The sequence below is a fragment of the Opisthocomus hoazin genome, chromosome 4, assembly GCF_030867145.1.
Source record: "Opisthocomus hoazin isolate bOpiHoa1 chromosome 4, bOpiHoa1.hap1, whole genome shotgun sequence".
NCBI lineage: Eukaryota > Metazoa > Chordata > Aves > Opisthocomiformes > Opisthocomidae > Opisthocomus > Opisthocomus hoazin.
Window position 1 is genome coordinate 40511131 of NC_134417.1, and position 27239 is coordinate 40538369.

The 27239-nt window shown below is 41.0% G+C and overlaps 1 protein-coding gene across 1 annotated transcript in view; it reads right to left on the reverse strand.

Moving 5' to 3' along the window:
• Positions 1-5416: 5416 nt before the first annotated feature.
• Positions 5417-27239, reverse strand: part of TBX20 (T-box transcription factor 20) — a 35404-nt gene continuing 13581 nt past the window's right edge. Inside the window, exons 5-8 of the mRNA XM_075417406.1 lie at positions 26601-26759; positions 22881-22957; positions 10988-11097; positions 5417-6552 (exon numbers count right to left, since the gene is read on the reverse strand). Of these exons, the coding sequence (XP_075273521.1) occupies positions 6212-6552; positions 10988-11097; positions 22881-22957; positions 26601-26759 (687 nt within the window). The 3' untranslated portion in view covers positions 5417-6211. The remainder of the gene's footprint in view (positions 6553-10987; positions 11098-22880; positions 22958-26600; positions 26760-27239) is intronic.

A 27239-nucleotide genomic window follows, 5' to 3' on the forward strand; every position in this document is an offset into this window, starting at 1 on the left:
CAGAAGCTGCTTTAAGGGGTGGCTCTCATGGAAAGCTTGGAGGCATCTCAAGAGATCATTTGGTTGTCCCAAGGCAAGATTAGCTCCAACCACATCATTCTTGGCTAATGCATGTCCAACCTGTTCTTAAAGACTTCCAGTGACAGACATTGCTCCTTATCTTTTCTAGGCAACCCAGTGCTGTGTTTCACTATCCCTCTTGTTTAAATACCTTAGATGTCTCAGATAACTGTCACTTGCTTTAATATATGCTATTAAAATAGAAATAAAATCTTATTAAATAAAAGCCTGCAGCAGATACGGAGAGGAATTTATTCCTTGCTTCTTTACATTCTTCATACATTTGAAAACTTTGTTGTATCTTCCCACAACCTTCACTTCTCCAGACTAAGCGGATGTAATTCTGTTCCACTTTCTGCTTAGACTACGTTTCCTAGGTCTCTGTTTATTATTCTGGGGATCCTGGATGCCCCATATTTCAGTCACTTCTTTGGGCTCCAGTGCCAAAACCAGCAATTTTTCTGAATATAATTGAAAGCACTTTGAAAAAAAAAATCACTGGTGTAACTCTGTGCAAACTACAATTGTATTTAACTACAGTACAACTATCGCTCCAGATGCATCCAAGATTTAGACCACCCTTTGCAGATGAGCAGCCCTACCAGATTTTGTGTGCTGTCAGAGAAATCCATCACTGGTTCCACTGCACTCAGTGACTTGGTTAAAGGAAAAACAACAGAAGGAGAAAGATTTGGCTAAATAAGAATTGATATATCAAAACACCCAATATTTTAATGAAAGAAATTGAATATCCACACATTTGCATTTCTGTACAGTTTTTGTGATATATATATAATTTTAAGCTGTTTACAAATAACATTTAATGCTTCAAATATTACATAATGTTGATATTATACTTCTAGCAGAAATAAATATATTGCACTTAAAAAGAAACTTTTCATTAGATGTTGCTTCATAGTTAATGTTCATAACTTCTTTTTCCATAAAGAGATTTCCCCCTACCCCCATCCCATACACACAAACACGCACTTCAGTACATGGTGAATGTGCTCACGCAATGCATTATAAACAACAAAGTCAACACGGCAAACAGCAGAACTGTGGTACATTCTGTTAAAGAGGTTACATCCAGTTTTTACCTTCCTTATTTTTAAACCAAATCATTCCTCATGTTTCTGAAGGTACAATAAAAAAATAAAAAGGAAAAGATTGTTTAAATGTACTAAAGGTAAAATACAGCAAACTGTATTTTTTGTCCTTAAGCTATCATAGAAAGTAACTTCAGAGTTTACTTAAATCACTGCTTAGTTTTCTTTAAAAAGGTAAAATAAAGAAAAAGAAGTTGTCATTTGATAAACTAGAGACTATATGCAAGGACAGTTTATTACAGAGTAATACATAAATCCTCTGGCCAGCAAGTAAGTGGTTAATAAAGAAACCACATCTGCAGCAGAAAATGCTCTGTAAGGAATAGTGAGAATAAGATCTCACTGAAACCAAAATTAATCTTGCAGTGAATGAATGTCACCCCTCTGCAGCTGAGAAGTGTAAGCGCTGTGGCCACATCTCCCTCCCAGATAAGCAGCCCTAAGTGTTACACTGATCTCACTGTCGCTTTTATCCCTTATCTAAGGGTAAATTACCACAATTTATATTAACTTACAGTTTTGGAAAGCTCCCCAAGTTTTTGCAACAATTTTCATTGATATTTCTGCTTCCCTAGAGTACACACACCTAAAGAGGATCTAGTGCATAAGCAAGTTGCCAGCCCAAATGTTTTTGGTTTAAAAGAGGTCCATTTTCAAATGCTGGTTAGCGTTTGCTGGCTGTTGGAAGTGGCAACATCTTCTTATGCGTACATCCTTATGCAGCATCCCGGCCTCCATGGATAAAGCCTTCTGGGAGAAAGTTTGCAGTTGCATTTTGTAGATTATACTACCAAATATGTTAGCTGTCATACAACTTACCGTCTCTGAACTCCTGAAGGAGCATGTGCACTAGAAACTCTGTACCTTTATCCACTTGCTCTATGCTTGTTTGTCAGTTTACACCTAGAAGAGTACCACTGAAACCCAGTGGCATTGAATTTCTGTCTTTGACAGTGCCTTGGGCCATATAAAGCAATACTGCAAACCGAATGGCCAAATATAAAATGTTTTTTATGTCTAGCTTCTTTCAGGGCTCTAAAAGCAGAAGAAACAAGAAGTTCAGACGAATGCATCTAAGTTGGCTTTGTTAGTCTTTGGGATGCTTTTGTTGGATTAAAGACCTGAGGCTGTTGACTATCTATGGATAAAAGGGTAATCGAGAAAACACCTAGAAGTACTGGGAAGGTAATCTTATAATTCTCTTTGAAAAGCATATTCAGGCATGTTCTCTCCACCCTTCTTTAAAAAAAACCAACATAAACCAGCACCAGTTCACTCAGCCAAGAGAGCTCATAAAGGTGAAGAGCACTTCTCATGGGATATAAAATGTGAATTATATTGGAAAATAAACTCTAGATTATATTTGGCGTTCCTAGACCATCTACCAGCAACAGATGTTCTGTCCTGAAAGTGATATAATTTTGACAGCGATACAGCAACTCCTGAAATAAATTACTGAGTTATTGTCATAGGAGTACAGATAATTTTTTTCTTTTAGGAAGAGCAATTTCACTCTTTAGCCAATTAATTATGATTTCACATTCCTTTTCTTCCAATTATGAAATCAATGCTATTGCTGATTTATAGTTGGGTTTTAGCCTTTTCTGTAGAGTTCCTGTATTGTTGCTGTCACTACGGTCGCTGTTCTTACAGGTGGACTTTTTTTTAGGTGAGAATGTTGAATGAAATCCCATATCCGTTACAATGAAGACATTTGTGGCTGATTTCCGTGGGGCAGGAATTTTATCCCTGGAATCACTCCCATGCTGCCTTCTGCCCCCAGGAAGGTGAGAAGGACAGGGAGAAGAAACCTTGTGAGGTGGCAAGACCTCTTCATTGGTCCTGTGGTCTCTGTCAACTTAGTCCCTTCAACCTCAACTACAGAGAACAGGTTTTGGAGGTAGGATTGTGAGGGCAAAGAAGCGGAGGCGAGAACTGGCCGTACCTATTGACCTTCTTCCTGCGGAAGGCTCTCACAAGCTGCCTTCATACCCTTGCTTGGGATCTGCCCGTGACTCTGCATGAGTGGGGAACCCAGTGGGTTTCTGATGCAGAGGAATTAAACTGTCAGAAAGCAGCATATGCCAGACAGCAGCGCCGGGAGGGAAGAGCACACCGAGAGAGACTGGATCTGACTAGAAGTAATCAAGCTGACTGGAAATAATTGACAGATAGTTCTGTGTTATCTACAATATGAAACTCATCGCAGAGAATGTGGATGAGAAGTTGGCCCTATCGTGTTTTCATAGGGACAGTTTACTGTCATATTTTTTCAGATATGAATTATGTTTTATTCACAGTAAAAGCACTTGTCTTTCATTTACTATTTTTTTAAATGATGTTGTCAAAAGCCAGTTTCATTCTCCAGGAGAAGCCTGGAGAATTTTCTCTGAAACACTGTCAGGGGCATTCTGCATGCCAAATATTGGTGCTTTCTGAAAAGGAACAGGAGCAAGGCTAAAGAGACCGTACAGTTTATTCCTCTGAATTTACTTCACAAAGGAAGCACAGGTCAGTGTGTAAGCAGGCACTATGTGTCTTGTAAAGCGTGCCTAAAGCAGCCTGCTTGTTCCAAGCTTATTTCTGGAGCCATGTGAAAGCTGCCTGCTTACTTGACCATTTCCTGATGGAAGTATCAGCATTGAATTCTCAACCTAACCATATCCCCTGCAACTCCAGAGAAGTTAATGGAGCTGCAGAGGGAAACAGGTAAAAGAAACAGAATTTCGCCACAGACTTTAGTGCATGTTGTCATAGGACCTTCACACAACTCTAACAGTAGTCAAGGAACTGAGGGAGAGGGATTAAAATTTTCTTCCAAATCTCCCTTGAAATTCTCATTTCTGTGGAATCATGTATGTAATTGAAGAGTTTTTTGTTGTGGGGCCGGTATTATCTAATTTCCTGAAAAACAGGGGGTTATATCAAAATGGGCCATGAATAGGCACAACCTTGCAACATGCACTGTTCAGGTGAACCTTATAGCCTGGAGCAAAATCTAATATTTGGACACATCAAGCCAAATTCAGTGTCTGATTTTAAACCATTTAAATACTGCAGAGCTCATCTTGTTATATACATTTATGGAACTCCTTGTAGTAGCTCTGAATCCAGAAACTGTAAATAAGCGTTCATTCTCGTTCACATACAGAGCACAAAAGTTGCAAATTGCCTCAGGTCATTTTTTTACCAGTAGGTCCAGCAGCAAGTAAAGGGAAATTAGGATGATACTGCAGATAACTGAGGTAATTGAAGTGGCCAGTTTGACAAGATTTTAAATTCAACTACTGGGAAATACATAAATATGCCCCTTATCTGTGGGATGCAAGTACTGGCCTGCAATAGAAACTGGGAAAAGCCTGGGAGGTTGTCATTGCTCTGTGTGAATGGGCATTTAAGACGAGGCAATGGGACAAAAAAAAAAGGCACACGACTTGCCTTGCACTTCATGGAGATGGGAGATATGTGACTCAGTGTACTGCGCTCTGCTTCTTACCATATGATGCCAACACACACTGGTTAAAAGTAGAGGAGAACAGTGCCAAAGAAGTCTGGTTTCCATTCTGTGTTCCAGTTCTACACAGATCTTTAACATATGAGACTGGATTGCTAGTTCATTTTTATCAGTAGATGTGTTATCATCTATAACTTGGATGCAACACTACACAAAAACTCTGTGTTGACTTCCTATTTACAGTGAAATCCCAGCTCCCACCACACAGAAGACCAGCATTGCACTGGTACTCTGTTCAGCAGTGCAAAGGATTGATGCTAGTTCTCTGCGGAGAGGTCAGTTTTTCTCATACTTCTGCAGTTCCTCTGTTATATCAGACATAACATCCCAGAAAAAGTGGACAGTACTTTGAATGAGAACCATAATTACTAACTGAAAAAAGGCAGATATTAATTTAAAAAAATTATGTATGAGTTTCTGCACTGATATTTTCCCAAGGCAGCTCCATCATTCTACTGGGACATGGAAAAATAAACAATACAACCCTCATTTTTCTGGCCAAAGAGCTTGTATAATACCAGCCATGACCAAACCCCAGTATACCAGAACAAGTAGAAGGATACTCCAGTGCCACTCATCTTATACCAGTCCATTGATTATAGTGTGATCTAGAGAGTCTATGGACTGATCAAGCCTGAAATTTGGTTAATCTGATACTCATTTGCAGCTAGAAACAGGTTTTCAGTGGCAACCACAGCAGCAAACAAGCATTGATTTAAAGATTTGATATCTTGGGTTTCTAAGTTTAAGTAACAGATTTTCCCAAATCAACATTTTCCTTCATCATACCTTAACAGATAGTTAAATTGCTTCTTCTAGGATATAGGACAAACTTCTTTTTAGGCTGAAGGACAGAATACATCATTACTGCTACAGTCCTGTAACACAGTTCTTTGGAACTGAGAGGTGTTTTGTGAAAGAAACAAAGAAAGAAAGACTTGTCAATAATTTTCTCTTTGGGATTATAGTAGTAACTAAGAAATACTGCTTTCGGTGAATACAAGCCAGTCTTTTAAAAAGGACAGTGGCCTTCTCCACTTTGTCCTGTTCCCAGCAAATGTGTGCTGAGATAGCCTAAAACATGCTCCAAGTTGTAGCAATACATTTTTCTGTTTAGATGCTCATCAGTCACAAGAAGAGATGAAGATGAATAAGAGTATTGCCTTTTTCAGAATTCTTCTAGCGTATGAACAAAGATCTACACACAATTAGTTTGTACACTGCTGCATAAACATAATTTCTTTCCGCTAGGTATAATGCACCTTTGGAACAAGCTGCACGTGACCAAAAATCCTGGGAACTTTGGGATCCATTCTGGCTGTGTTACACATAGATCTGTGAGCAGCTTCACGCTGCACGCTCTCTGCTTGTGATCCCTCAATGGAGGAATCTATATCCATAATGCGTTTTCTTAGCTGGTTTGTTACGAGTTCAGCACTCCTGCCACAGGCCTTTCAGGAAGGTCCCTTGTATTTTTCATATCAAACTTGCCCATTTAAGATCTCGCATTTCACTTGTCTTACATCAGTCATACAAACGGCGTCATCACTGCAGAGGAGTGACGCAGTCCCTGGATAGCTGCATAAGGACCCTGCTGAAAATAATGGTGGTACCTAGGCATGTGGAAGGAAGGGAAGGTGGGGCCGCTACCTTGCATGGAGCTGGCTATAGCAGAGGGTGTCAGAGGCATTCCCAGGCGGCTGTACGGAGGCAGAGATCCTTGGATTGGATGAGGAATGGGTGTAGCTATGGATGCAGTGCTGGTACCCAGGGCACTCAAAGACTGCGGATGCTGAAATCCGGGAAAACTGGTTGAGGAGGATACCCAGGAACTGAGGGACAGGTTATCAGATGTTGTAAAGGCTGACCCTGCAAGCAAAGAGAAAGAATGCCTGACATTTGCACTGCAACCCACAAAGCTGGTAAAATAGCAAAAAGGGATAAAAAGAGTCTTTCACAGCAAGGCTGATTTTAATGACAAGTCATCATTGATAATACTTCCCAAATACTTCTCTGTCCTTAGAACTTTCTGTATGTTATTATTTGCCAGTTGCTATCCTTTATCACTACATCTTAGACAAATTTCCATTTTCAGAAGTTGGTTGCCGTGGCTTGAACAGTAAAATCAGCTTTGCACATTGGACCTTTTTGGTATTAAACACTGAAGAACCCTGTAATGCTGCCAATAAAGACTGAAGCATCTACTCTGACATGGAATCTCACTGCATTGCATCCCTGTTTTGAAGACATGCTTGTAGCTTTTTACATCAGATCCTCAGTAGAACTGGTTATTTTTTTCTAAAATTTCAATCTGGCAAAAATGCAGAAAAATGTAATTTGCAGTACTACAAGTTTTCTTCTTTTTTAGCCCCAGTAAAACTTGTCAACACTGCATCTTTTCACTCAAGCTGACTTTTTCCAAAGTAGAGAACAAAAAATTCTAAAATGTCAAAACACTTGTTATTTTTCCAGCTGTGTACAGTGCTCTTAGAGACAACACTGATGCTAAACCATAGGAAGAGGTGCAGGGTTTTAAGTGAAATGCACAAAAATATTAAAAACTTGCTCTCGGGGTAATTAGCTAATTTAGGTCAAATGGAAGTGGTTTATTTCGTATTTTTTTAATCTGAAAATTTCCAAAAATTCTTTTCACAAATCATCCACATCTTTAACACACTCTTTCTCTGAAGATGGCAGAATCATAGAAAGGAGATATGGCTGCTTTAAATTAGAACTAATTACTTATTTTATTTTGACAGTAAAATTTTTGGGAAACAATGAATAATTTGTTTGGATAATTATACATGGTCATTTTCACATAATCTGGTGACAGTGTTGCCCTTCACCTCTGCAGTTCCTCTGTGCATCTGGTCATCATCAGATGTCTGATTTCTAGAAAGGGGGAATACAGTAAAATCCCACAAATAAACTGTTAATTTTTATTCGTATTCAAACAATAATTCAACTCATGTCACTTCTGTATTTTCTTTCTTGTCCAACTTTGACCATTGAGAAAATGTTTCTTATGTTAAGTAATAAATTTATTGGCAAGAATATTTGATAAAATATAATTCTGAGCCAATATTGCAGAACATTCTGAGACAATAAATTTTACAACAGGTACAAGTTTCATAAATTTGATTCTAGAAGATAGGTTCAGCCAAATCGTGAAAAGAAAAAAATATGAAGACCTCTATCTGTCAAGGTAAACTTATTGGAATTATGTATTCTAACCAAATGTAGCCACATACTCAAAACAAAACTATAAACAAACAGCAACAGAAAGAAAAAATGCAAATTAGTATTTTTAAAAAATCATAGCTCTCTTTAGGGATATATTCTGAAATCAGAAAGAGAGCTACTCTTGATTAATTCCTCCTCTGCTTAATGAAACAAGTAAAATGGCCCAGTAACAGGAAAGAGAATTTCTGTTGATTCAGCGGTAGAAACTGCCTTGAACCAAACCCTGGCCCTACCACTGAACCTAACCCAAACTGCTGGGAAGTTGGGATCCAGAGCCAAACGAAAAGGACAACACTACATTCACAGATGAGAGCAAAACCCTTTACAAATCAGGGGATATCTGAGCATTATTACAGTACGGGGAAAGTGGGATGCGAATCTGGATTTGCCTAGAAGGTTTACATTTGGCTCTGTTCCAGGTGGCTACTGTGAATCCTGTGTGTGGATACTGGAGCACAGGCACCCAGACAATGTGCATGAAAGTTTTAGTTGGATTTATATATTTCATATCTGTTAATTCCTTTAGAAACAGACTCCTTGTCATAAATATATTACTGAAGGCCAGCCACTTCCATCTTTAGATGGCTGAAATTGGCTGAGCCAAGAATGCTCTGGATGGGTGCAGAAGTAATTAGACATAAATAGCAGTGATAGGCTTTCTTTGTTCTACACAGAATAAAGTATGTGATTCCTTCTCATAAATGGTCATGAAATGTTCAAGGGTTGGAACACCTCTCCTATGAAGAGAGGCTGAGAGAGTTGGGGTTGTTCAGCCTGGAGAAGACAAGGCTCTGAGAAGACCCTATAGCAGCTTTTCAGTACTGAAAGGGGGCTTATGAGAAAGATGAGAACAAACTTTTTATCAGGGCCTGTGGTGGTAGAACAAGGCGTAATGGTTTTAAACTAAAAGAGAGTAGATTTAGACTAGATATAAGGAAGAACTTTTTTACAATGAGGGTGGTGAAACACTGGAACAGGTTGCCCAGAGAGGTGGTAGATGCCCTGTCCCTGGCAACATTCAAGGTCAGGTTGGACAGGGCTCTGAGCAACTTGATCTAGCTGAAGATGGCCCTGCTCATTGCAGGGGGGTCAGACTAGACGACTTTTAAAGGTCCCTTCCAACCCAAACTATTTTATCATTCTGTGAGCCTCATGAGGAACCTCCATAAGCGCCCTTTCACCCTCCAACTGCTGTGGTCTCTAATTGCAACTTAGTACTTCAAAAAGTCTCTCATACCACATTTGCCAACACCAAGGAAATGTGCTCTGGTAATTCTGAGGCAGTCGAGGCCTCAGAGAGCTTACAATACACACCACCCTGCAATGTGTATCTATTTGGCTGTCAACTCTTGTATGTATGGAAGTAAATCCCTCCATTTTGCATGTAAGGTAGTTTTAGAATGCATCAGATTAAATTAAAATGTCTTTGGAATTTCAGTAAGGTCATGATCTCCTCATATCTTGGAGGACTTTTCCTTATTTAAGGACACCAGATCTATAAAGAGAGTGGAGGCAGTACCGGCTACTCATCTACAAGAGCAGTACGTTCTACGCTCTGTGCATGCCTCTGGTTGCGCAGAACAATCATGTCCTATGCTAGCATGTGGCTTCCAGGTTAGAAAAAAGTTGGTTGCCACAAGTCGTCGTCTTCCTCACTTACTGCTTTGCCGTATTGTGAGAAAATGCAGAAATGTACCCTATATATATTATGCATAAAATTAATTCTAATAAACTATTCTTTCCTCTTATGACACCTTCCTCTGGATTCTCTTCAGAAGAAAAAGGCTCTAGGAGCCACTTCTCATACTGAGGTTCACCTCATTCACTTTGTCGCTCCCTAAGGAGGACGTCACACTAGGGAGAAATTTAATTCTTGGAGGGAAAGTGCCTTGCTCTGAGCCCTTCTGGCAAGGGAAAATTCAACACTGTCTTCAACAATAACTGGCCTAGGATCTAAGCTGACATAAAGTGGGGTAATCCCCCAGAAGTATGTGAAAGGATGGCATCGTACCAGCTAAGGAGTTGTTCCAGAAACTCTGCAGTCTAAGGAACTGCTCTTAGAATAGACGTGTACGAACAAGCCCACCTAATCACATTTTGTTGAAGAGCAACTCATGGTTAAAAATAAGCAATTTTTCCCTGCGCAAGTCCAAAGAGCTTATGACCAGAAATAATACTCTTATCTTAGCTACACTGTATGAAGTTAGAGGGCAAGACAAGGGCACTGCCAGTCGGAAGGCAGATAGAACTGCTTTACCTCAAGTGGCTGTTGCATATCAGGCAGGTCACGAAGTCAACATGCAAAGTATAATGCAACACAAGTTTACGCTAGTCCGTGATCCCACAGGATGGGTTTGAGATATATTTCCAGTAACAAATTGCGACAGATGCAATTTGTCCAGTGAATATCTCCACAAAGAACAACTCTGTCTTGCTACTACTTTTGCGACTGCTGAGGTAGACAAACCATTTGATAAAGCATTTGAGGTGAATTGCCTCGGCAGGAAAAACACCTCTTAGAGACTGAGAGATAACAATTAAACATCAGTTCTCCAGGGACCTATGGACTTTTCTTCCTGTAGAGGCAAAACAGGTTAACCATAGGCTGAGTGAAGATGGTCAGAACCAACTCCTCTGTTCACAGAAGGCTGGAGGGTCAGCAAATGACACATCTACATGGTATTTTACAAATGGTGCTGAGCCCCAGCTAGTAAGTCCTGCCAAGGGATGGGGAGCGTTAGCTTGTTCTCAGCACCACGGTAATGAAGTTGCGTGGTTTCCAGCCGTCTTGAAGAGGAAGCAGAAACAGTTCTCAACTGATTGCAAAGGCTGCAGAGGCATCTCTAGAGCTGCCTCCTGAGCTAGCCACCCACACCTGTTCCACGGGCATGTCAGATGTCCAGAAGAGCCCTAAGGTAACAAGTATTCTTCTTCATTATAGTACTTTGTGGCAGCGAGGCACACCAGAGAAATGCTTCAGAGTACTACAGTACTGACTGCGGTTCTCCTTCTCAAGCATGACTAGGTCACCACAGTTTACCTCATGAGCACATTTTCCTACCTCTGCTTTGTGTTGCCTGGCTGTCATCTCCAAGATCATCTTCTCCTCCATAGGTTCGAATGGGGGATCGGGCGTAGGAATGCTTTTGGATGAGGCTCTCCACGCTTTCTCTGTGAAAGGAAACACCCTACCATATCAATAACATCCTGAACAGCCTCCTGATTCATTAGATTAAATACAATGAGCATGCTGCCATCTTGCTATCCAGGTCACAGCTTTCTCACACAGATTCTCCAAAATTACTTAACAAAAGAGTTACCTCATAGCATGTTACTGGAAAAGCCAAACTTGGCCTGTGGCGCTTTAACGTTGCTGATCGCCTCTTACCTATGTGGTACTGCTTCTTCAGCAAAGTTGAGTGAACTTCCCACTGCGTTTCCTGGATGTGGTCTCAGACAGTGAATGTAAGACCAGCAGTCTTCACAAATTTGAAAACACAAGCTCGGGGGTTGCTTGTGCTGAATGATCAGTCTGAGTTCAGAGAGACACCTGTGGTCCATCTCCTTTCAAAAAGGCTCTCACATCACACATAACCACCTCATCTAGTGCTCTCCCATTTTTCTGAAATCAGAGGCAAGAGATAGATGTGCCCAGAGACAGCTCAACTCTAACCACGCTCTCCCAGCATCAGAGTCGAGGCCAGTTTGTAGCAGGAAGTCTACAGATACTACTGATCTCCTGCCACGTCTATTCTGGGAGGTTAGATGTGTCTGCCAGGCCCCTGCCTTGCTGGTGGTACAAAGCACTGAAGTCACCCAAACAATTTTTAAATAGAAGGAAGGCATATCTACATGATAAGCCATAGAAGTTTGTAAGGAAGATCCAACCTTACACATTCCCAGCGTGTTTCCCTCTAAGTAGGTGGCATTATACCAAAGATGAATACGACCGAGGCACATTTCCAAAATGGCTTTGACCTTCTGTTCCCATTTAAGAAATCTAGGTAGTGATAGCTGTTTAAATCTGCTGCCCACTGAAGGTTTTGTCTGAATTTACCATTTGGCCATTCACACTTGCTAATGCCCTTCCCTCAGAGAGCATGGCTGTTGCAGAAATTCCAAGGAAAAACATTTTCCAAGTAACACAATAAATCACAATGGCATATGTTTTCCTTTCTTACAGAAAGCACATTATGGTCATTTTGTCCTTGGTCTATCACTGGCATCATTACTTATGCTAGTCTCCTCAGAAAAAAAATAAATAAAAGGGGGATCTTATCAAAGTGATTTACTTGTGTCAGGATTGGAAGTGGACTGAAAGCAATGGCAGTTCCTACATAGAGGATGATATAATCAAATTACTGCCTTTTAAGTGATTGAAAACAGTAGGCATATTGGGGCTATCTCAAAGAAGATTTTACAAAGAAAAAGACAGATGGCATTGTTTACATTATGTGCTGAATGCCTCTTGAAACTTTTTTTTTCTGAAGCAGAATATGAAATGCAAAGAATTTTACTTAACCAAAAAGACTATCTCAGATGAGTACAGAATAACAGAATAATGCATCAGACCAGTGTTGTTTGAGTGATTTAGATACCAGTCTATAAACTTATTCATAACCAAAGAATTACGAATCTTTAAAGGTCCGAAAATAAATGTGATTCAGGTATTGTCTCTATTGACTTTATTTCTAATAAAGGTCTGCTTATAACAACAGATATTACAGCATGTAATAATATCCTGATGCAACAGAAACAATGCAGGCTCTAGTTTTAGTGCAGTGGGCCAAATTCATCTCTAAAACATTGGATCCAATGGTGATTTGGGGATAAACTCACCCCAATAAATTTACATTTGAATTACCTACAGGGATTTAAAGCTAAATCAAATGCCCACAATTATTGCAGACTAAATTCTTTCCAGATGGGTTTGTATGCTAGACAGAGAACTCTTACTATTCTATACGGTTGTCTTCTTTTAAAGGAAAAAGAGAGATGACTTCTTAGTGAACCCTGAATCTGCGAAGTTTGAAACCAGGGAACTATGTGGTAGGATTATTTATTTATTTTTGGTGTTGTACTGTTGCAGGTAGCGTGCTAAAGGTTTTAGAAGATTAACCTCTTTCATTGGCACAAGCAGCAAAGGTTTTTATGGCAGAGGGAATCGTCTAACGAGGAAACATATCAGGGAAAGCAACTAATTTCACAAAAGCAGTTCCTTCTGTGCAGCTGGGATTTAATATTCAAAACTGTATATGCTTATCTTGCCTATGTTGTTGGTTTATGCTGTAATCTCAATACACCTACTAATTTTTCATTTTTGAGGTTGAGGCTGTGACTCACATCATGAGCCCAAAGCGTTGAGATTCACACCAGAATTTAGGCCCCTGTCCCCCACAACCTGCAGGTAGACACTCTTCTTTCCACGAACAACACATGCTGCATATAAACCTCCAAACAGACCTACAAAATGCGAAAGGCTGAGCAGGAAATCACCTAAGCATGCAAAAGGAAACAAAGAAAAGCAAGAATTGGTGTATTTTCTTCACTAATGAAGCACATCTCTGAGTTATCCCTCGAAGCACTGTTTTTTCCACCTAGCCAAACAAGAGCTGAAGTCTGCACTCAGGGCTTCCCCATCTTGGACAAGTGGCCTCACTACAAATTAAGGGATAACAACCTTTCCTTCCCTTTGTGTTTCAAAGGAAAGGGGTGGTGGCCTCTCCACCATGCTCAAACATTTCATGCTCAGAGAACACTACCCAGAAATCACATCTTCTCAGAGAAGAAAGGGGTTGCAATTCATCTATCTATGGAAACATGGAGTTTCCCACACAGGTTGAAAAGAGAAGCTGAACCTCCTCCACCCTTTGAAGACAGAGGTGCTTCACCAAAGCAGATGTGTAGAAGGAAGCAAAACTTTAATGACAAGATTTAAGTGCCTGTGAAATCTAGTTCAAAATGGAGGAACAATGCTGGCAATCTGGAACACAGGTTCCTGCTTATATCCTTTTGTCAACCACGGCTGAAAGGACTTAAATCTCAATTCCTGTAGAATGAACCAATAACAAAAAATCTTTTAAAGTCCTAAAATTATAATAATATAATATGATAATAATAACAGTAATAATAATAATAGGGAAAGACTCATTAATTTAAACCTCTGGCTTTACAGTTCTGTATGCCACATCTTCAGATATCTCAGTGTGGTTCAAAGGATTTATAGAAATAATTTTCTAAATTATTGAACGAGAAATCAATACTTTCCATGTTATGAATCTGCTCAATAAAAAATATTAGGAAGTAAAGAGCATGATGGAGGTTTTTTAGCGCATTCCTTTTTTTTCGGAGATGATCCACACTGAACTAGCTGAAGAACGGCTTTAAACTAAAAGAGGGCACATTTAGATTAGCTATTAGGAAGAAATTCTTCACTAGCAGGGTGGTGAAACACTGGCACAGGTTGCCCAGAGAAGCTGTGGCTGCCCCCTCCCTGGAAGCGTTCAAGGCCAGGTTGGATGGAGCTCTGAGCAACCTGGTCCAGTGGAAGATGTCCCTGCTCATGGCAGGGGGGTTGGAACCAGATGATCTTTAAGGTCCCTTCCAACCCAAACCATTCTATGATTCTATAAGAACAAAGTGAATTTCAGTTACTCAATGTTTAACTTAGAATCATAGACTCATAGAACTTCAGTACTTCCGTTATTTAGTTTGTGATCAGACACTTGTTATCTAATACTTGGATGTAACAGTTTTTACCTTTTTAATGTATCTTAGAACTCTGCAGTTTATTATAGCAATAAATAGCAATAAACTTTGTTTTGAGAGATCACAAGCTGCCAGCTGGCTAAAGGGCGTCATCTTTCTGTCAAATACTTTTGTGTGGTCTACCAACAGTTTTAGTCTTCCAAATTGCTCTTCAACTCACAGTTATCTTGTAAATACCCAGAGGGGTGGAAAAACGCACACAGAGGCATAATATATTACTATGATTAAGCTGTGCTGTGTGTACAACTGGGTAATAGTAGCAGATGACAGGCTGGAGAAGAGTGAGTTAGGGGCTGAAGCTGAGAGAGAAGGAACGATACTCTAAATGGAAAGGAAAAAAATAAGCTCGTGTTGGCTAGCACGCCCACAAAGATGCTGAGGTGGGATAAATGTGAGGAGAGGTAAGACAGGAAAGGAGCTTAGGCTGATCCCAACGATCTGCGTTCTGACAGAAGCACACCTTGAGCCCAGCCCCGCAAATAAACCCCTGCTGATCATGAACGAACCACTTCTCTCCTTTGTGCAAGAAATAAAAACAGTGAGTTTTGGAGCAGGAAACTGAGGAAGTGAAGGGTTGGGAGAATTTATCAGTTAGCAAGGTTTTAGGGTGCACAGAGAACATCTTGCCGTTCTGCAGGTTTTAACCTCTTGACTGAACATTTCACTCGTGCCTCTGCCAGCAGCTGATTCCAAAGCCGAACTTCCAGCTAGCAATGCTTTATGTCTTGCAGCTACAAGCTGAGTCTTTGGCCTTGGTTAGTTAGCAGTGCCCTGTACGGATAGAGTAGTCTCAGAGAATCAATAGTAGATAGGAAGATCCTGATGTAGCTCATAAATGATTCACTAACACTTTACAGACTGAACCCAAGATCTTGCCGTGGATATGAACTGGGAAATGGCAGAAAACAGAGCTGACTTGGGAAGCAGCTGAGGAGCAAGGCCCTGTGTGAGGAAGCTCGCTTCCTTTTGCTGTCAACCCGGATTACAGAAATTCTCTCGGGAGATGGTAAAGCCCCAGATTACCCTGAGCAGAATCTTGAATCAAGATGAAAGGACAGTGCTTCTTTGTAGGTGGAAGCAGACATCATTTATGTAATTTTTTTCTGCTCCTTTTGCTGTTACTCTGCTTCAACTGTGCATCCACAGCAGCCTGGTGATCACCATGACCCTGATTCTGAAATGTATGACCACCAGCCCTGCTGGTACAGAAGAGGGCTCACCTGGCCGCAGTGCACTGTCAACACTGATGCTGCTACATGCCTCCATGCACCAGAAGCTGTGGATTTTCCTGAAGTTGGCAGAGAGCGTGCCTGGGGATCTGAGACAGGAAGCCTACCTTCTCCCTTTGGGATGAGGAGACTTGAGGTGATGTACTCAGTTTTAGCAGAAAGTGTTAGAAAAACTAATCCAGAACTAGCTTGCTGGAGCCAGGCCTGGATTAGTATCCATCTTATATATATACTATGGCTCCAAAGAAGATGGTGTTGATGTAACAGGCAGCCGCCCATTCCACTGGTAGCCAGGTTCGACCTCCTTTGAAGACAATGTGCAAAAGCCGGACTGCAGTGAGAAAGAGCAGGTGGCAGAGCCAGGCACCCTGAACTCATAGCCTGTGCAGACGTTACTGTCTCAGTTAGGAATGGCTACAAGAGGGACAGATTTCAAAGCAGGTTTGAGCAACCTGATAGTGTTTTCTCTTTTTGTCCCTACTATCTAAGTGCTAGGTAATATCCTCAGAATCCACTCGTTCCTGGTGTCATGGGTTTAGTCTTTTACTTTACAAGAAAGGCAATATTAAAAAAATTAATCGAAGGAAAATAATAAAATAATAAAATAATAAAACTGACAACCGTGTTTTGCTTGGCCATTCAGTTCAACACAAAGGAAAATACAGAACAGGATATAAAGTGTATGAATTATCAGTTTGCAGCCTGAATGACTTCTTTAGTTCTGCATTTCAAACGTTTCCTTTTTTTGTAGCTGCCAGTTAATATGTTTGGAAGAAAGCCCAGATAACAGAAGACATCAAAATTGAGGTGAGGTGAAGACAGATGGAATAAATGGGCTGAGAAGGCACAAAAATAAACTTGTCGGAAGTCGCACTGTAGTAGAACTTTTTTTTTTTTTAAAGGGGAAAGATGAGTAATTTGTCCAAGACACAAGTGCTAAAAACAAGTCCATTAAAAAACAAAAAAAAACCCCGAAACAAAACAAAACAGAACAAGAAACCAAGCCCAAACAAAAAAAAAATCCGAACGCAGCAGGAGGAGTAAGTATGTTTCCATAACAGCACCTAAGCATGAACAACAAACACTGTCACAACCACTGTTCAGACATCACTCAGCCTTCGTTTTCCTGTGGCTTTCAGTTGTTATTTCACACATGCATAAACGTACAGATTAATTTGCTGCATACAGTTGTTCGTATACTTGATGAATATTACAGACTGACCCTAGGAACCTGATTCAGCTCTGACACAGTACAGACCAGAACAAAGTAGCTCCATTCCACTGCTTGGGTTAGACCTGAACTAACTCCGACCAGGGAAGAACCAGAACCCATCAAACTACATTGGCTCACATGAGCTGAAGTTTAATTTGGCCTGAAAGCTAATACAGAGCCACCAAACACTTTCACACAAAGTCATAACTATTGGGGCAAGGGATGGATGAATGCAATACTCCAAGGATACATACAATTTTAAGAAAGAGAGAAATGACAATTAAATTATGGGAAGCCTAGGTTTTGATGATTACAAGAGAAAGAACAAGTGTATCTCCAAAGTGGTGTTTACTGGCACCCTCACAATAAACATCTGGCTACTGACGACAGTTCTGGAAGAGCTATAATATGCATGGAGGTGATGTAGCCTGGCTGAAGCCACGACATGGGAAAAGTAATGATACTTATGAAGAAGGAGCGTGAGGTTATTAAATATACCTACCCCACTTCTCTCAACTGCAAATAAAAATGGGAAAAACAGCTATCTTTATACAGGGAAAGTAAAAACAAGATTAAATTACATTTCTCTTCTCTGACTTGGAAAAAAGCACACACTTGCAAATGTATGTCAAAGTTCTTTCTCTGTATCTTTTTTCCCCCAAATACAGTGACATGCGTAACTCTAGCACAGCCAACCCCACGGAGCTCCACTTCACGCAGTGACAGCAACCATTTCTTTCTGACTGCCAGGCAGAGGATGAAAGGTGAGGACAGAGCAGTGCTGTGAAACTGGGACTGGGGCAAGTCTCTGGAAAACTTCCACTGGGGTGGAAACCGGGGGTCTGATTTGACATCGTGCCCTCACCACACCTGCACAAAGTGAGTGGAAAACACTAGAGAAATAAAACATTTTTCCACTATTTTGCACAAGTAAAAAGTTAGATAACAGAATACCTAACCGAAAAATGAGCCCAGGTATGAGTGCTTAAAACCCTGGGAACTGAAGAGGTTTTAGCTGGCATGGAGGGCTTTCTGCCGGGGAGAAGGAACAGTTGCCTGGCTAACAGTAAGCAGAGGTGGAGAAACCAGATTTGAAGGGAAAGCTTCAGGTGTCTAAAAGTAGGCAGGTAGTGCTTTCTAGATGTCTTAAGATATCCGAGCTGTCTGCAACAGAAGGGGCGATACAGAAAATATAGACAATCCATCTACCACTCTGGAGCAGCAGCTGGAGGCTGGAGTAACCTCAGCACATCTGGAATGGCACCAGATATCACGCATCCAGGCAGCAGAGTCCTTGGTGTTTCTCCCTAAACCGAGGACTTCACCTCTTCTTCCAACCTAAACATCAGAGATGAGCTCCCTTGGCTGGTTACTGGCATTCACAGACTGAGAATTAGCTGAGGATAAAAGATCAGCTGGTGAGTTCAACTTACTGGAGTACTATGACAAAGCCCCGCTTAACCATGGACATGGGAATCAGTCACAGAGAGAATAGATTTGTGGCTGTTGGCAGGGCGCTCTCGAGAGTCGGGGAAGTTGAGGACCAGCAGTAAGAAGTGGGAATGGGAAGGAAGGAAGCTCTGTGGGGTGAGCAGGGAAGGGACGGAAGAGAGAACTGCTGTGGAGAGCACATCGACTGCTACTTCAGCAGACCCATATCTGGGCATTAGCATCCATTTCACTTACAGCCTCGTAAGCCGGTACAATGTATTTCCGCATCTCAGACATGGAGTTCCTCAGGGGAAAATTCAGAATCTGATTACCGTGCAAATCCAGCTGGGATGCAGCTCTCTCACTTATTTCCCCCATCCCCCAATCCTTCCTTTCTCTGCCTAGAAATTATTTGGGTGTGCAGCCATACTTTTCCATACTGCCTTCCACGTGTGTATCTACCTCCCAGAAACATTATTGGACTTGTGCAGATGGGTATACTCCCTTACGTCTCTTTAATAGTTATAAGTCCACACTCTGAACTTGCCTATCACATACTGGATCAAGTAGACAAGCAATGCTCAGATCACGATTATGATCTGTCAGTTCTCGTTTGACGATTATTTTACGGTTCAGTAGTTCCGTTGACTCACACTCTCGAAATTATCACCATTTTCACAGGATTGTTTGCATGAGATTTGATTGTGATGGTTTTATTTATTTATCTATTTATTTTTAAAAGGCTAATTCTTCACAACAACTCAAAAGATAAATTCAGGCTCAAGATAAAAAAAATAATCTGCTGGGTTCTGATTTTGCATCCTTTATGGCTTTGACAGTGTTTCTTTTTAAGCAGAACATAAAGATATTCCCTTAAAGCCTATCTCCTCCAGAGTGAATTGCTCATTATAAGGCCCGAATTAGTCTTTTTCACAAAGGTCACCATTCAAAAAAGATCACGCTCATCCACATTTCTGCATTTGGCTTCCCATAGTCAACATCACAGTACGTTAAGCTCCACATTCTGACAATTGCTGCTAAATGTTCAGTTTCTCTATCACAACCACTGTGGGAGCCTTTTTATAATAGAGGAAATGTAAATACCACGTAAAAAGATCAAAAGGTGACTCAGCAACTTATCTAAATCACAGTAGCCCCAGATAAAGTCTGCCCTGTTGCCATAAATAGATTACCACAAGTAATGTATAGTAAGAGTTCATTGTGGAAGGAATCTCACATCCTACTGAAAGTTCAGTATATACCAGGCTCACCACAGATTTTTTCAATGGTTAAAAGCTTTGCATATACAGCTACGAGTACAAGGAAGCCATTGTAAGGTATTCAGATGAACAAGAGAAAATACAGGTACTTCAACTGCTTTGCTGTCGCCTGACTCCTCTACCATGTTTCAAATTTTGCTACCTCTGCATATATGATTTTAACTCCAACACATGTAATGCAAACAGATTTAATCCTAAAGGCATTTGCAGCTTGAATTTCCCACCTAGGGATCGTAAATCTAGAACGGGAAGCCTGAAATCATTAAAGTCACATATTTATAAAATCATATTCAATTAGGTTAAAAAGTGCAATTTCTGTCATCATGTCATAAAAAGATGTGTTTTTCTCTCAGATCTACTATAAAGAAAAGCTCCCTATATTGTTACAGATAGAGGCTGTTTTCAATCAGTTACAAGGAGCAATCCAATTACTGGATGGTTTAGTGCAGTAACTGACTCCAGACTAATTTAATTTCTTTAGGTCCCTAAAGATCAATTGATCTGATTTGTTTCCCTCCCCAAAGGCTGTTTAGGAAAAAGCGATCTTAAATACCTGGAAATGAAATACAAAGCTCTGTACACTTTCACACTACTTAGGTCATTCGGAAAAGCTGGAACTCGCGATAAACGAGTGCTCCCTTGGCCCGGACATCGCGGGATGCTTCACAGCGGGCTGTTAGGATCGCCGCTCAGCACTGCAGACTACGCGCGTGCGCGCTGTACGTGGGGCTGCTTAGCGAGCGCTGCGTGGAAGGTATTTTCGCAGCTGCTAGATAAATATTCAGTTTTCAGGAGCTATGCAAACGTGCATTTCGCCTGCATGGTCTTTTCCCTGGCAAATAAATATTTTTCTCACACAGTGATTTTATAGAAATAACGAAGTTTCCAGCTACACCGAGCAAGAGTCACGCTGCACCGTTCAATCTGTCACTTAAGTCTTGTGATGCATGTCGCAGCGGCCATCAAGCAGGAAACTCTTCCTGTCGTCATGTCTCAGTTTGCTATTGCTTTTGCTTTATGTCAGATTTATTTAAGCAATTTTACTGGCACTAAGCTGAGATCTGTAGAACCAGTGGGCACTTAAAGGACGACATTCTCATCTGCCCAAATATTTTAATGCTGAAACTGAATAAAACCCTTGGTATGTCTGCACCATATCAGATAACTTAGGAAATTAAGTCTCTTATATCTCTTACTGGCCCTCTTGTGCGTTACACTTTCCCTGTCTCATTACCTGAAGTGTTGTGCAACAGGTTTTGTTTTTTCAACTACCATTGTTCCCTAATCAGGGCTAAGCTTTCGCATTTAAGTCATAATAAGACCTTACCCAAACTTGGACTCTCAAATCAAGAGTTCTAATGTCTTTTCAATACTTTTCACATTTTGTTTCTTGTATTTACTGTAGGTTTCACATTTGGATGCCTTATCTCTCATGGCGTTTGTGCCGGGGCTGGGCTGCCTGTCTCAGGCTCTATTCTTACACTTATCAATAAACAAAAGGGCACGCTGTGGTTTATGCTCAGCATTTCTGACTCCATGCCATGTGCTGTTATAATAAGATGTCCTCTGGAAAAATTCCCTTCATATCCTGCACCACGATAGTTGGTTCGTCTGCACAGAGGTAACTAAGTTTTTCTCCCAGCTTATCTACTCGAACTCTCTCAGCCCTTGCAAAGCTGTGTCATTAGATATCGCCTGTCTGTAAAACAAGGAAACTGAAATGTGAAAAATCAAAGTCTCTTCTCTTCCTACTGGTACTTTCTTGACTATTTATTGCATACAAACCTGAGCTTTAGATGTGGTTTACCTTAGTACTCTGTCAATACAGAAGGCTATGCTATTTCAATTAAATCTGCTTGGGTTTTTTTCCAATTTTCAATTAAGACTTCCACTTAGGAAGCAATTTTTAACAACTTTGCACGTGTGCACTGCAGTCTATGTGCTTGCTTTCCCAAATTACTGTTCTTTCACCCAATTACTCAATTGACTACTAATGATCCATTCACTAGTAAGCTATAAAATATACCACTATTTCCCAGCCATGGACCTGCTTAGATTGATGTACTTTTGAAACACTGTAAAGACTTTCTCTAGTATGGATATGACTTCACTGAGCAGTTTTTCCCCTATATGCACGCATGAAAGATGATTCACGGATACATCTGGATATCCCCACATAGGAGCCTAGAGGGTTTTGGCCTCTCCAAACTCTGTTTCATGATTGTGTGCTCATAGGAAAATTCGGATGTGCTATATCCGTCTCCGTCGAGTTCTCTTCCCGCCTAAAGGACGCAGACAGCTTAATTTGCTTCATTTGCCAAACTGTTTGACACGGTATCATAAAAACGTGATGCACTGGAGAGCTACCAACAGATTGAAGTTTATTTTCTACTCAACTGTGGGTTAATGCTTCTGTCCCTATGGCAGCAGTTGCTTATAATGAGCTGTACACACACAAAACCCAACAGTTTCCAGATAAAGCTTTCCCCTGATGCAATACAATTTTGGTGAAACAAAAATGGCATCTTTGTCATCAGAGTGGGAGTTACGGGATTCATCCTGATGGCAATAATTGCTGACTTCAGTGTCTGGGACTGCTGAAGTGTATTTTGGGAAGCTCCCCTCTCTCTTTTCCACTGTGTGGAGCAGTGGGGAGCTATAAAGATGTTTTTCACAGGACCACTGCCCTGGTTTCCCAGTGACCCAATTCACAGCCTTCAGTAGGATTAAATGGCATGATAAGAAAAAAGCTTTTCATTCTGAAGTTGTAAAACTGACCCTCTCCCCTCATCAGGAAGCCCCCTCAGGAAGATGAATATATTGGCCCCAACTGGAACAGATGTCAGAACTCAAAACAGCTCTTTCTTCATAAAGTTTATAAGTATTTTTAAAGGAGTTGGAGGAGGCTTACTATATGCAACAAGATAACATTAAAATGCACAGCTTCTCAGGAGTTGAAAGGATGCTTTTCCTACAAACTCTCTCTTCGCTTTATCTTATCTGCATGGAAAGTAAACAGAAAGTCCCCATTACCTCTCGATATCAGTGAGTCTGGAAGAGTCCCGGAATCCTTTAGCAAAAGGGTTGCTGTCAATTTTCAACTTGGTTATCTGGAAACACAGAAAAGAGCAATGCAACATGAATATAGTGTTAAGGTATTGCAGCGTACAAAGTGTTAACCAATCCATCCTCCTGACTTCCCTGCTAATTTTATCCACGTTCCTTGTGAGCGCGCGCGCACGCTACTCTTGAGGTGCAGCAAAGCTGGGAAGGCAAATCGGGTTGTATTACACGTATGGCAATGGAAAGACCACAGGGCACGGTGCGCTCAGCCTTCATGTCACCAGAGCAGGAGGAACGCACCGACATCTGCTTCCAAATACTTTAACAGCATAAATTAGGTTGTCTTTTCCACAAGCAATGCACAGCACCCTGCTAACGTCTGAGCCTCGTGGGTGGAGCTGCACAGTGGCTAGTATGAGCCCAAACTAGGAGCTACTGCCTGCAAACCTGGGTGCTTCAGTTCAGCTCCACTTTTATGTTTTTTTTATTTTTTTACTGTGATGTAAATGTTCTCAGCCAAACCTACCAGCCCTCACAGAGGAGGAGTTTGGCAGTTTAACTGTTTTTGCATGGAAAGAGGCTGAGGAAGAGACGGAGGGAGGAAAATGTGAGGAGAACTCAAATTAAAAGTGACAAAGCCTGGGTTAAAGGAGTAACCTCATTAAAACCATCACAGTCCTGGAAAAACAGAGGTCTTGCAATGAAAACTCTCCTCCCTTCTTCAAATGCAGCTACAAACCTGCCCAGTGCATCCTGTCAGCCTTTCCATTCAGCCAGAGTAACCCACTCATCAGGACTCCCTCTTCCCCAAAGCATCAAGGCTCCCCTTAACTTCGCAGTGAAACGTTTCAGGCGCAGGTGCTGGCTTCCACCGTGTTTTTTGGGGAGCAAGGAAAAAATACTCCATTGCCCTTGTGAAATTTTCTAGCTGTCCAACCCAATGAGATTTGATGAATAAAACCTGATACATCATCGTAGTATTTAGATTTTCCAGCCATACTTCTTCCAAGATTTAAAAATAAAACTGTAAGTGGGAGTTGGAGCTGGACGAGGGACAGCACGGGACCTGTCCTGAAAGGCGGTGAATGCCACCAACTCTAGCTGAAACCCGTGAAAACCAACAGCTTTCAGCGTTTTATACTAAGCGGCTATTTCAGCCTAGTTTTCCTCAAAAAAAAAAAAAAAAAAAAAAAAAGCCTGTATCACAGAGCTCACAACCTCATTTTTAATAGCTGACCCTCAAGACTTGGAAAGAAAAGGGATCTTTTCCAAATCCTCAAACAATCGAATTCTCTCATCAAACAAAGGTACTTCAAAATGGGCTGGCTTCTCCTCCAAAAGGTAAAAATGAAAAAAAAAAAAGGACAATTGAACCCAACTTTTCGTTCTGAGGAAGAGGTCTTCTGGGAGGGAAACGCAGAGAGGGAGGGACAGGCTTGCAGAGGCACAATCTGAGTATTTAATTACTGGTCTGCTGTATGTGGATGATGTGCTGAGCGGCTGCCACCGACCTGCTCAGAAGCCCTGGGAAAATTGCTGCACCCCTGGGCTGCTCCTTCCCTGCCCGGCATGTCGGGTCCCTCCAGGGGCAAGATCTCTGGGGAAGGTTCTCGCTTTGAGGCACCACAGCTCCCTGGTTGTTCCCATGGGCTGGTCAAGCAGCATGGGACCCCAGCGCTGGCTGAGGGTTTGAGGCTGTCTCATCGTACAGCTACAAATGATGGAAGCTTCCCTGAAGACTAGCCTTGCTGCAGGACCTTGTCTCATCCCGCTCCCCAGATACCCGTAAGCCCCTGACTCGTGGTGATGTTGCAAAGAGCGGCGGGTTAGGGCCTCACGTACAGCAAACATTTTTTTGGCTGCATTTTGAAAACTACCTTGAACAAAGACAAGCTCTAACTAGTTCCACTGACTTAGATCACCAACACACTGAGCCAACTGCACCGCAAAATAATAAGGACGTCTGTTCATCTCTTGAGCGTATTTTCACCAATCAAACTTCCATTTTCCTAATATTAAATATTTGGTATGACATCACAAGAGAAACTTTTTGTATCCATCGAAGCCAGATGAGACTCACAAGCATTTATGGCTATATTTTTCCTGAGAGACTGTCTCGCAAACAATCAGAGAACATCTGCTAGAAAGCATTTTAAAATGAAATCTGACCTACAATTCAACTCTGTGGCAGTGGTTTGACTGTTTAAATAAATGCATGCCCTTTAAATCTTAAATTATGAGATAGTTTGTTGAAAGTGTAATGTATTTAGCTTTTATCTAATAACCTCCAGAAATGTAATCAACCCCTCCTTAAAACAGTTCTGAAAGAAATGGCAAAAATGAAAAAAGGCTCCATTTTCATTAGTCATAAATAAAATGACAGCATCAACCTCTAGGGGTTCCGGAGATGTTCCATTGAGAAATTTTCCAGGACTCAATGTATGTGCTTTGGGAAGGTTAGTTTAGAAACGTCTCTGGTGTAAACAGCGTCAGTAAACACAAATCCATCCTATAGAAAGAAATTCCCGGTTTGGCTGTTTTTGTGCCTGTTACTATTTTGCTGGTTTCTACAGAAAGTTATGTGGAAAAATCTAACCGCCTATCCAAACTTTATATTCTTGAGATTGCCAGGTGCTGAATGGATTTTCTGCAGCATTCAGATACAAACCCTAGTTTACAATCAATGCAATCTGATATTAAAGCCTTAAAGTGGGATATGGGTCTGTCATAAGGACTGACTTAATGCTGCTACCGTTATCTTCAGAGCTTTTTTGGGCCCCTATGCAGTAGTTTCATTTTATTCATAGCATTTAGAAAGTAATTACTTTTGCTTCGTATTAAGAAACACAGACTTCTTTAAGTAATCCAGCAGGTACACTGACTCTGTGATGCTGCCTGCTCGCATGTTTGGACAGTACTTAGATTTTTCTTAACTTGAGGGAGTTGGAGAGGGAAAGAGGTGTTTTTTCTGAAGTGGCATAGTCATTAAGCCCTTAAAGCACACTCTGAATGGCACTGAAGCCAACAACATATTTCTACTGACTTAAAATATTAAAGCCCTATCCACTGTCAAGCAGAGCCTCTGCTCTCCGATTGTTTATATACTTCCTAAAATTACTCATTAGCAATCCATTGTTATGATCTCCTCCATTTTGTATATATTATTCACTGGCATGCAAATTGAAATTCAGACATCTGGATGTAATCTGGGCAGCCTCTGAAAAGCATATCTCAGAGTGATTTCCCTTACATTTGAGCCTTACAGCTTAATTAGTCAATTTTTTAAGCCCATGAAATCATCATGTGCAAACCAGAATATCTCTCAGCTAATAGCTGATGGCATGAAAGATCACTGCAAATAAAAACAGTTCCTTAATGAGCTAGAATTAGAACAGGACTAAATGATAATATGAAAACAGCTTTGTATAGAGAGAAGGGAAGACAAATGAAAGCCTCTTTCATGACAGCTTTACTCTCATGAATAATCCTTACGGCCCTTTGAAGTTAGTAGTACTACCCGTATCCGTAGGAATTATTCCTGAATATGAATTAGGTTGGGCAAGGTCGCTACTGACGTTGGCATGGAAAGGTAGGTTATATCAGAAAGTTTCCTAGTTTAGATTGGAGGAAAGGGAGTTTTCAGCAGGGTGGGATTTAGTTAAATCCGTGGAAATTAGCAGCCGTACTCACCAATTGATTCTGGTAGGCGGTAACAGCTGTAAAAACTGTCTCTGGAAAGATAAATGTCCTGAACTCTTCTGATTTCAGATTTAGCAAAGAAGCCGTATGATCCTTCTTCTTAATAATGTGGACCCTTGGCTGGTACTTGTGCATGGAGTTCAGAATGATCTGCAAGAAAGAGTGAGAAGGCACTGTCCTGAGAGGAAGGTTAACAGGACCCTCGAAGGCTACAAAACCGCAGGGGAGAAAAAAAGAACCAATTAACACTGCAGGGGAGACATCTGAAATCTAAATAGATGGCAGTGGATGTTCAGAGCAAAGTCTCCAGCTCCTTTGGGCAGTTCCAGAAAATGAAGCCAGAAAAGCAGGCATCCCAGGAGCTGGTTTCCTCTCACTCCTACGCTGCTGGGGTTTTATTGAAGCATAAATACCTGTTCCTACAGGTGAGATGTTTTACATACAGAATTTGTTATTGCTAGCGTGTGCCCCAGTTTGCAGGTGTCAGCTGCAAATGTAAATATATGACTCTTGAAAGCTCATGACTGAGCATCCACACTTGCAAAAATGTGCAGGTGCAGAATGAAAACAGCAGGAACCCCTCAAAAAAAAAACCAAAAAACAGAAAAAAATGAAACCTAACCAAAAAAC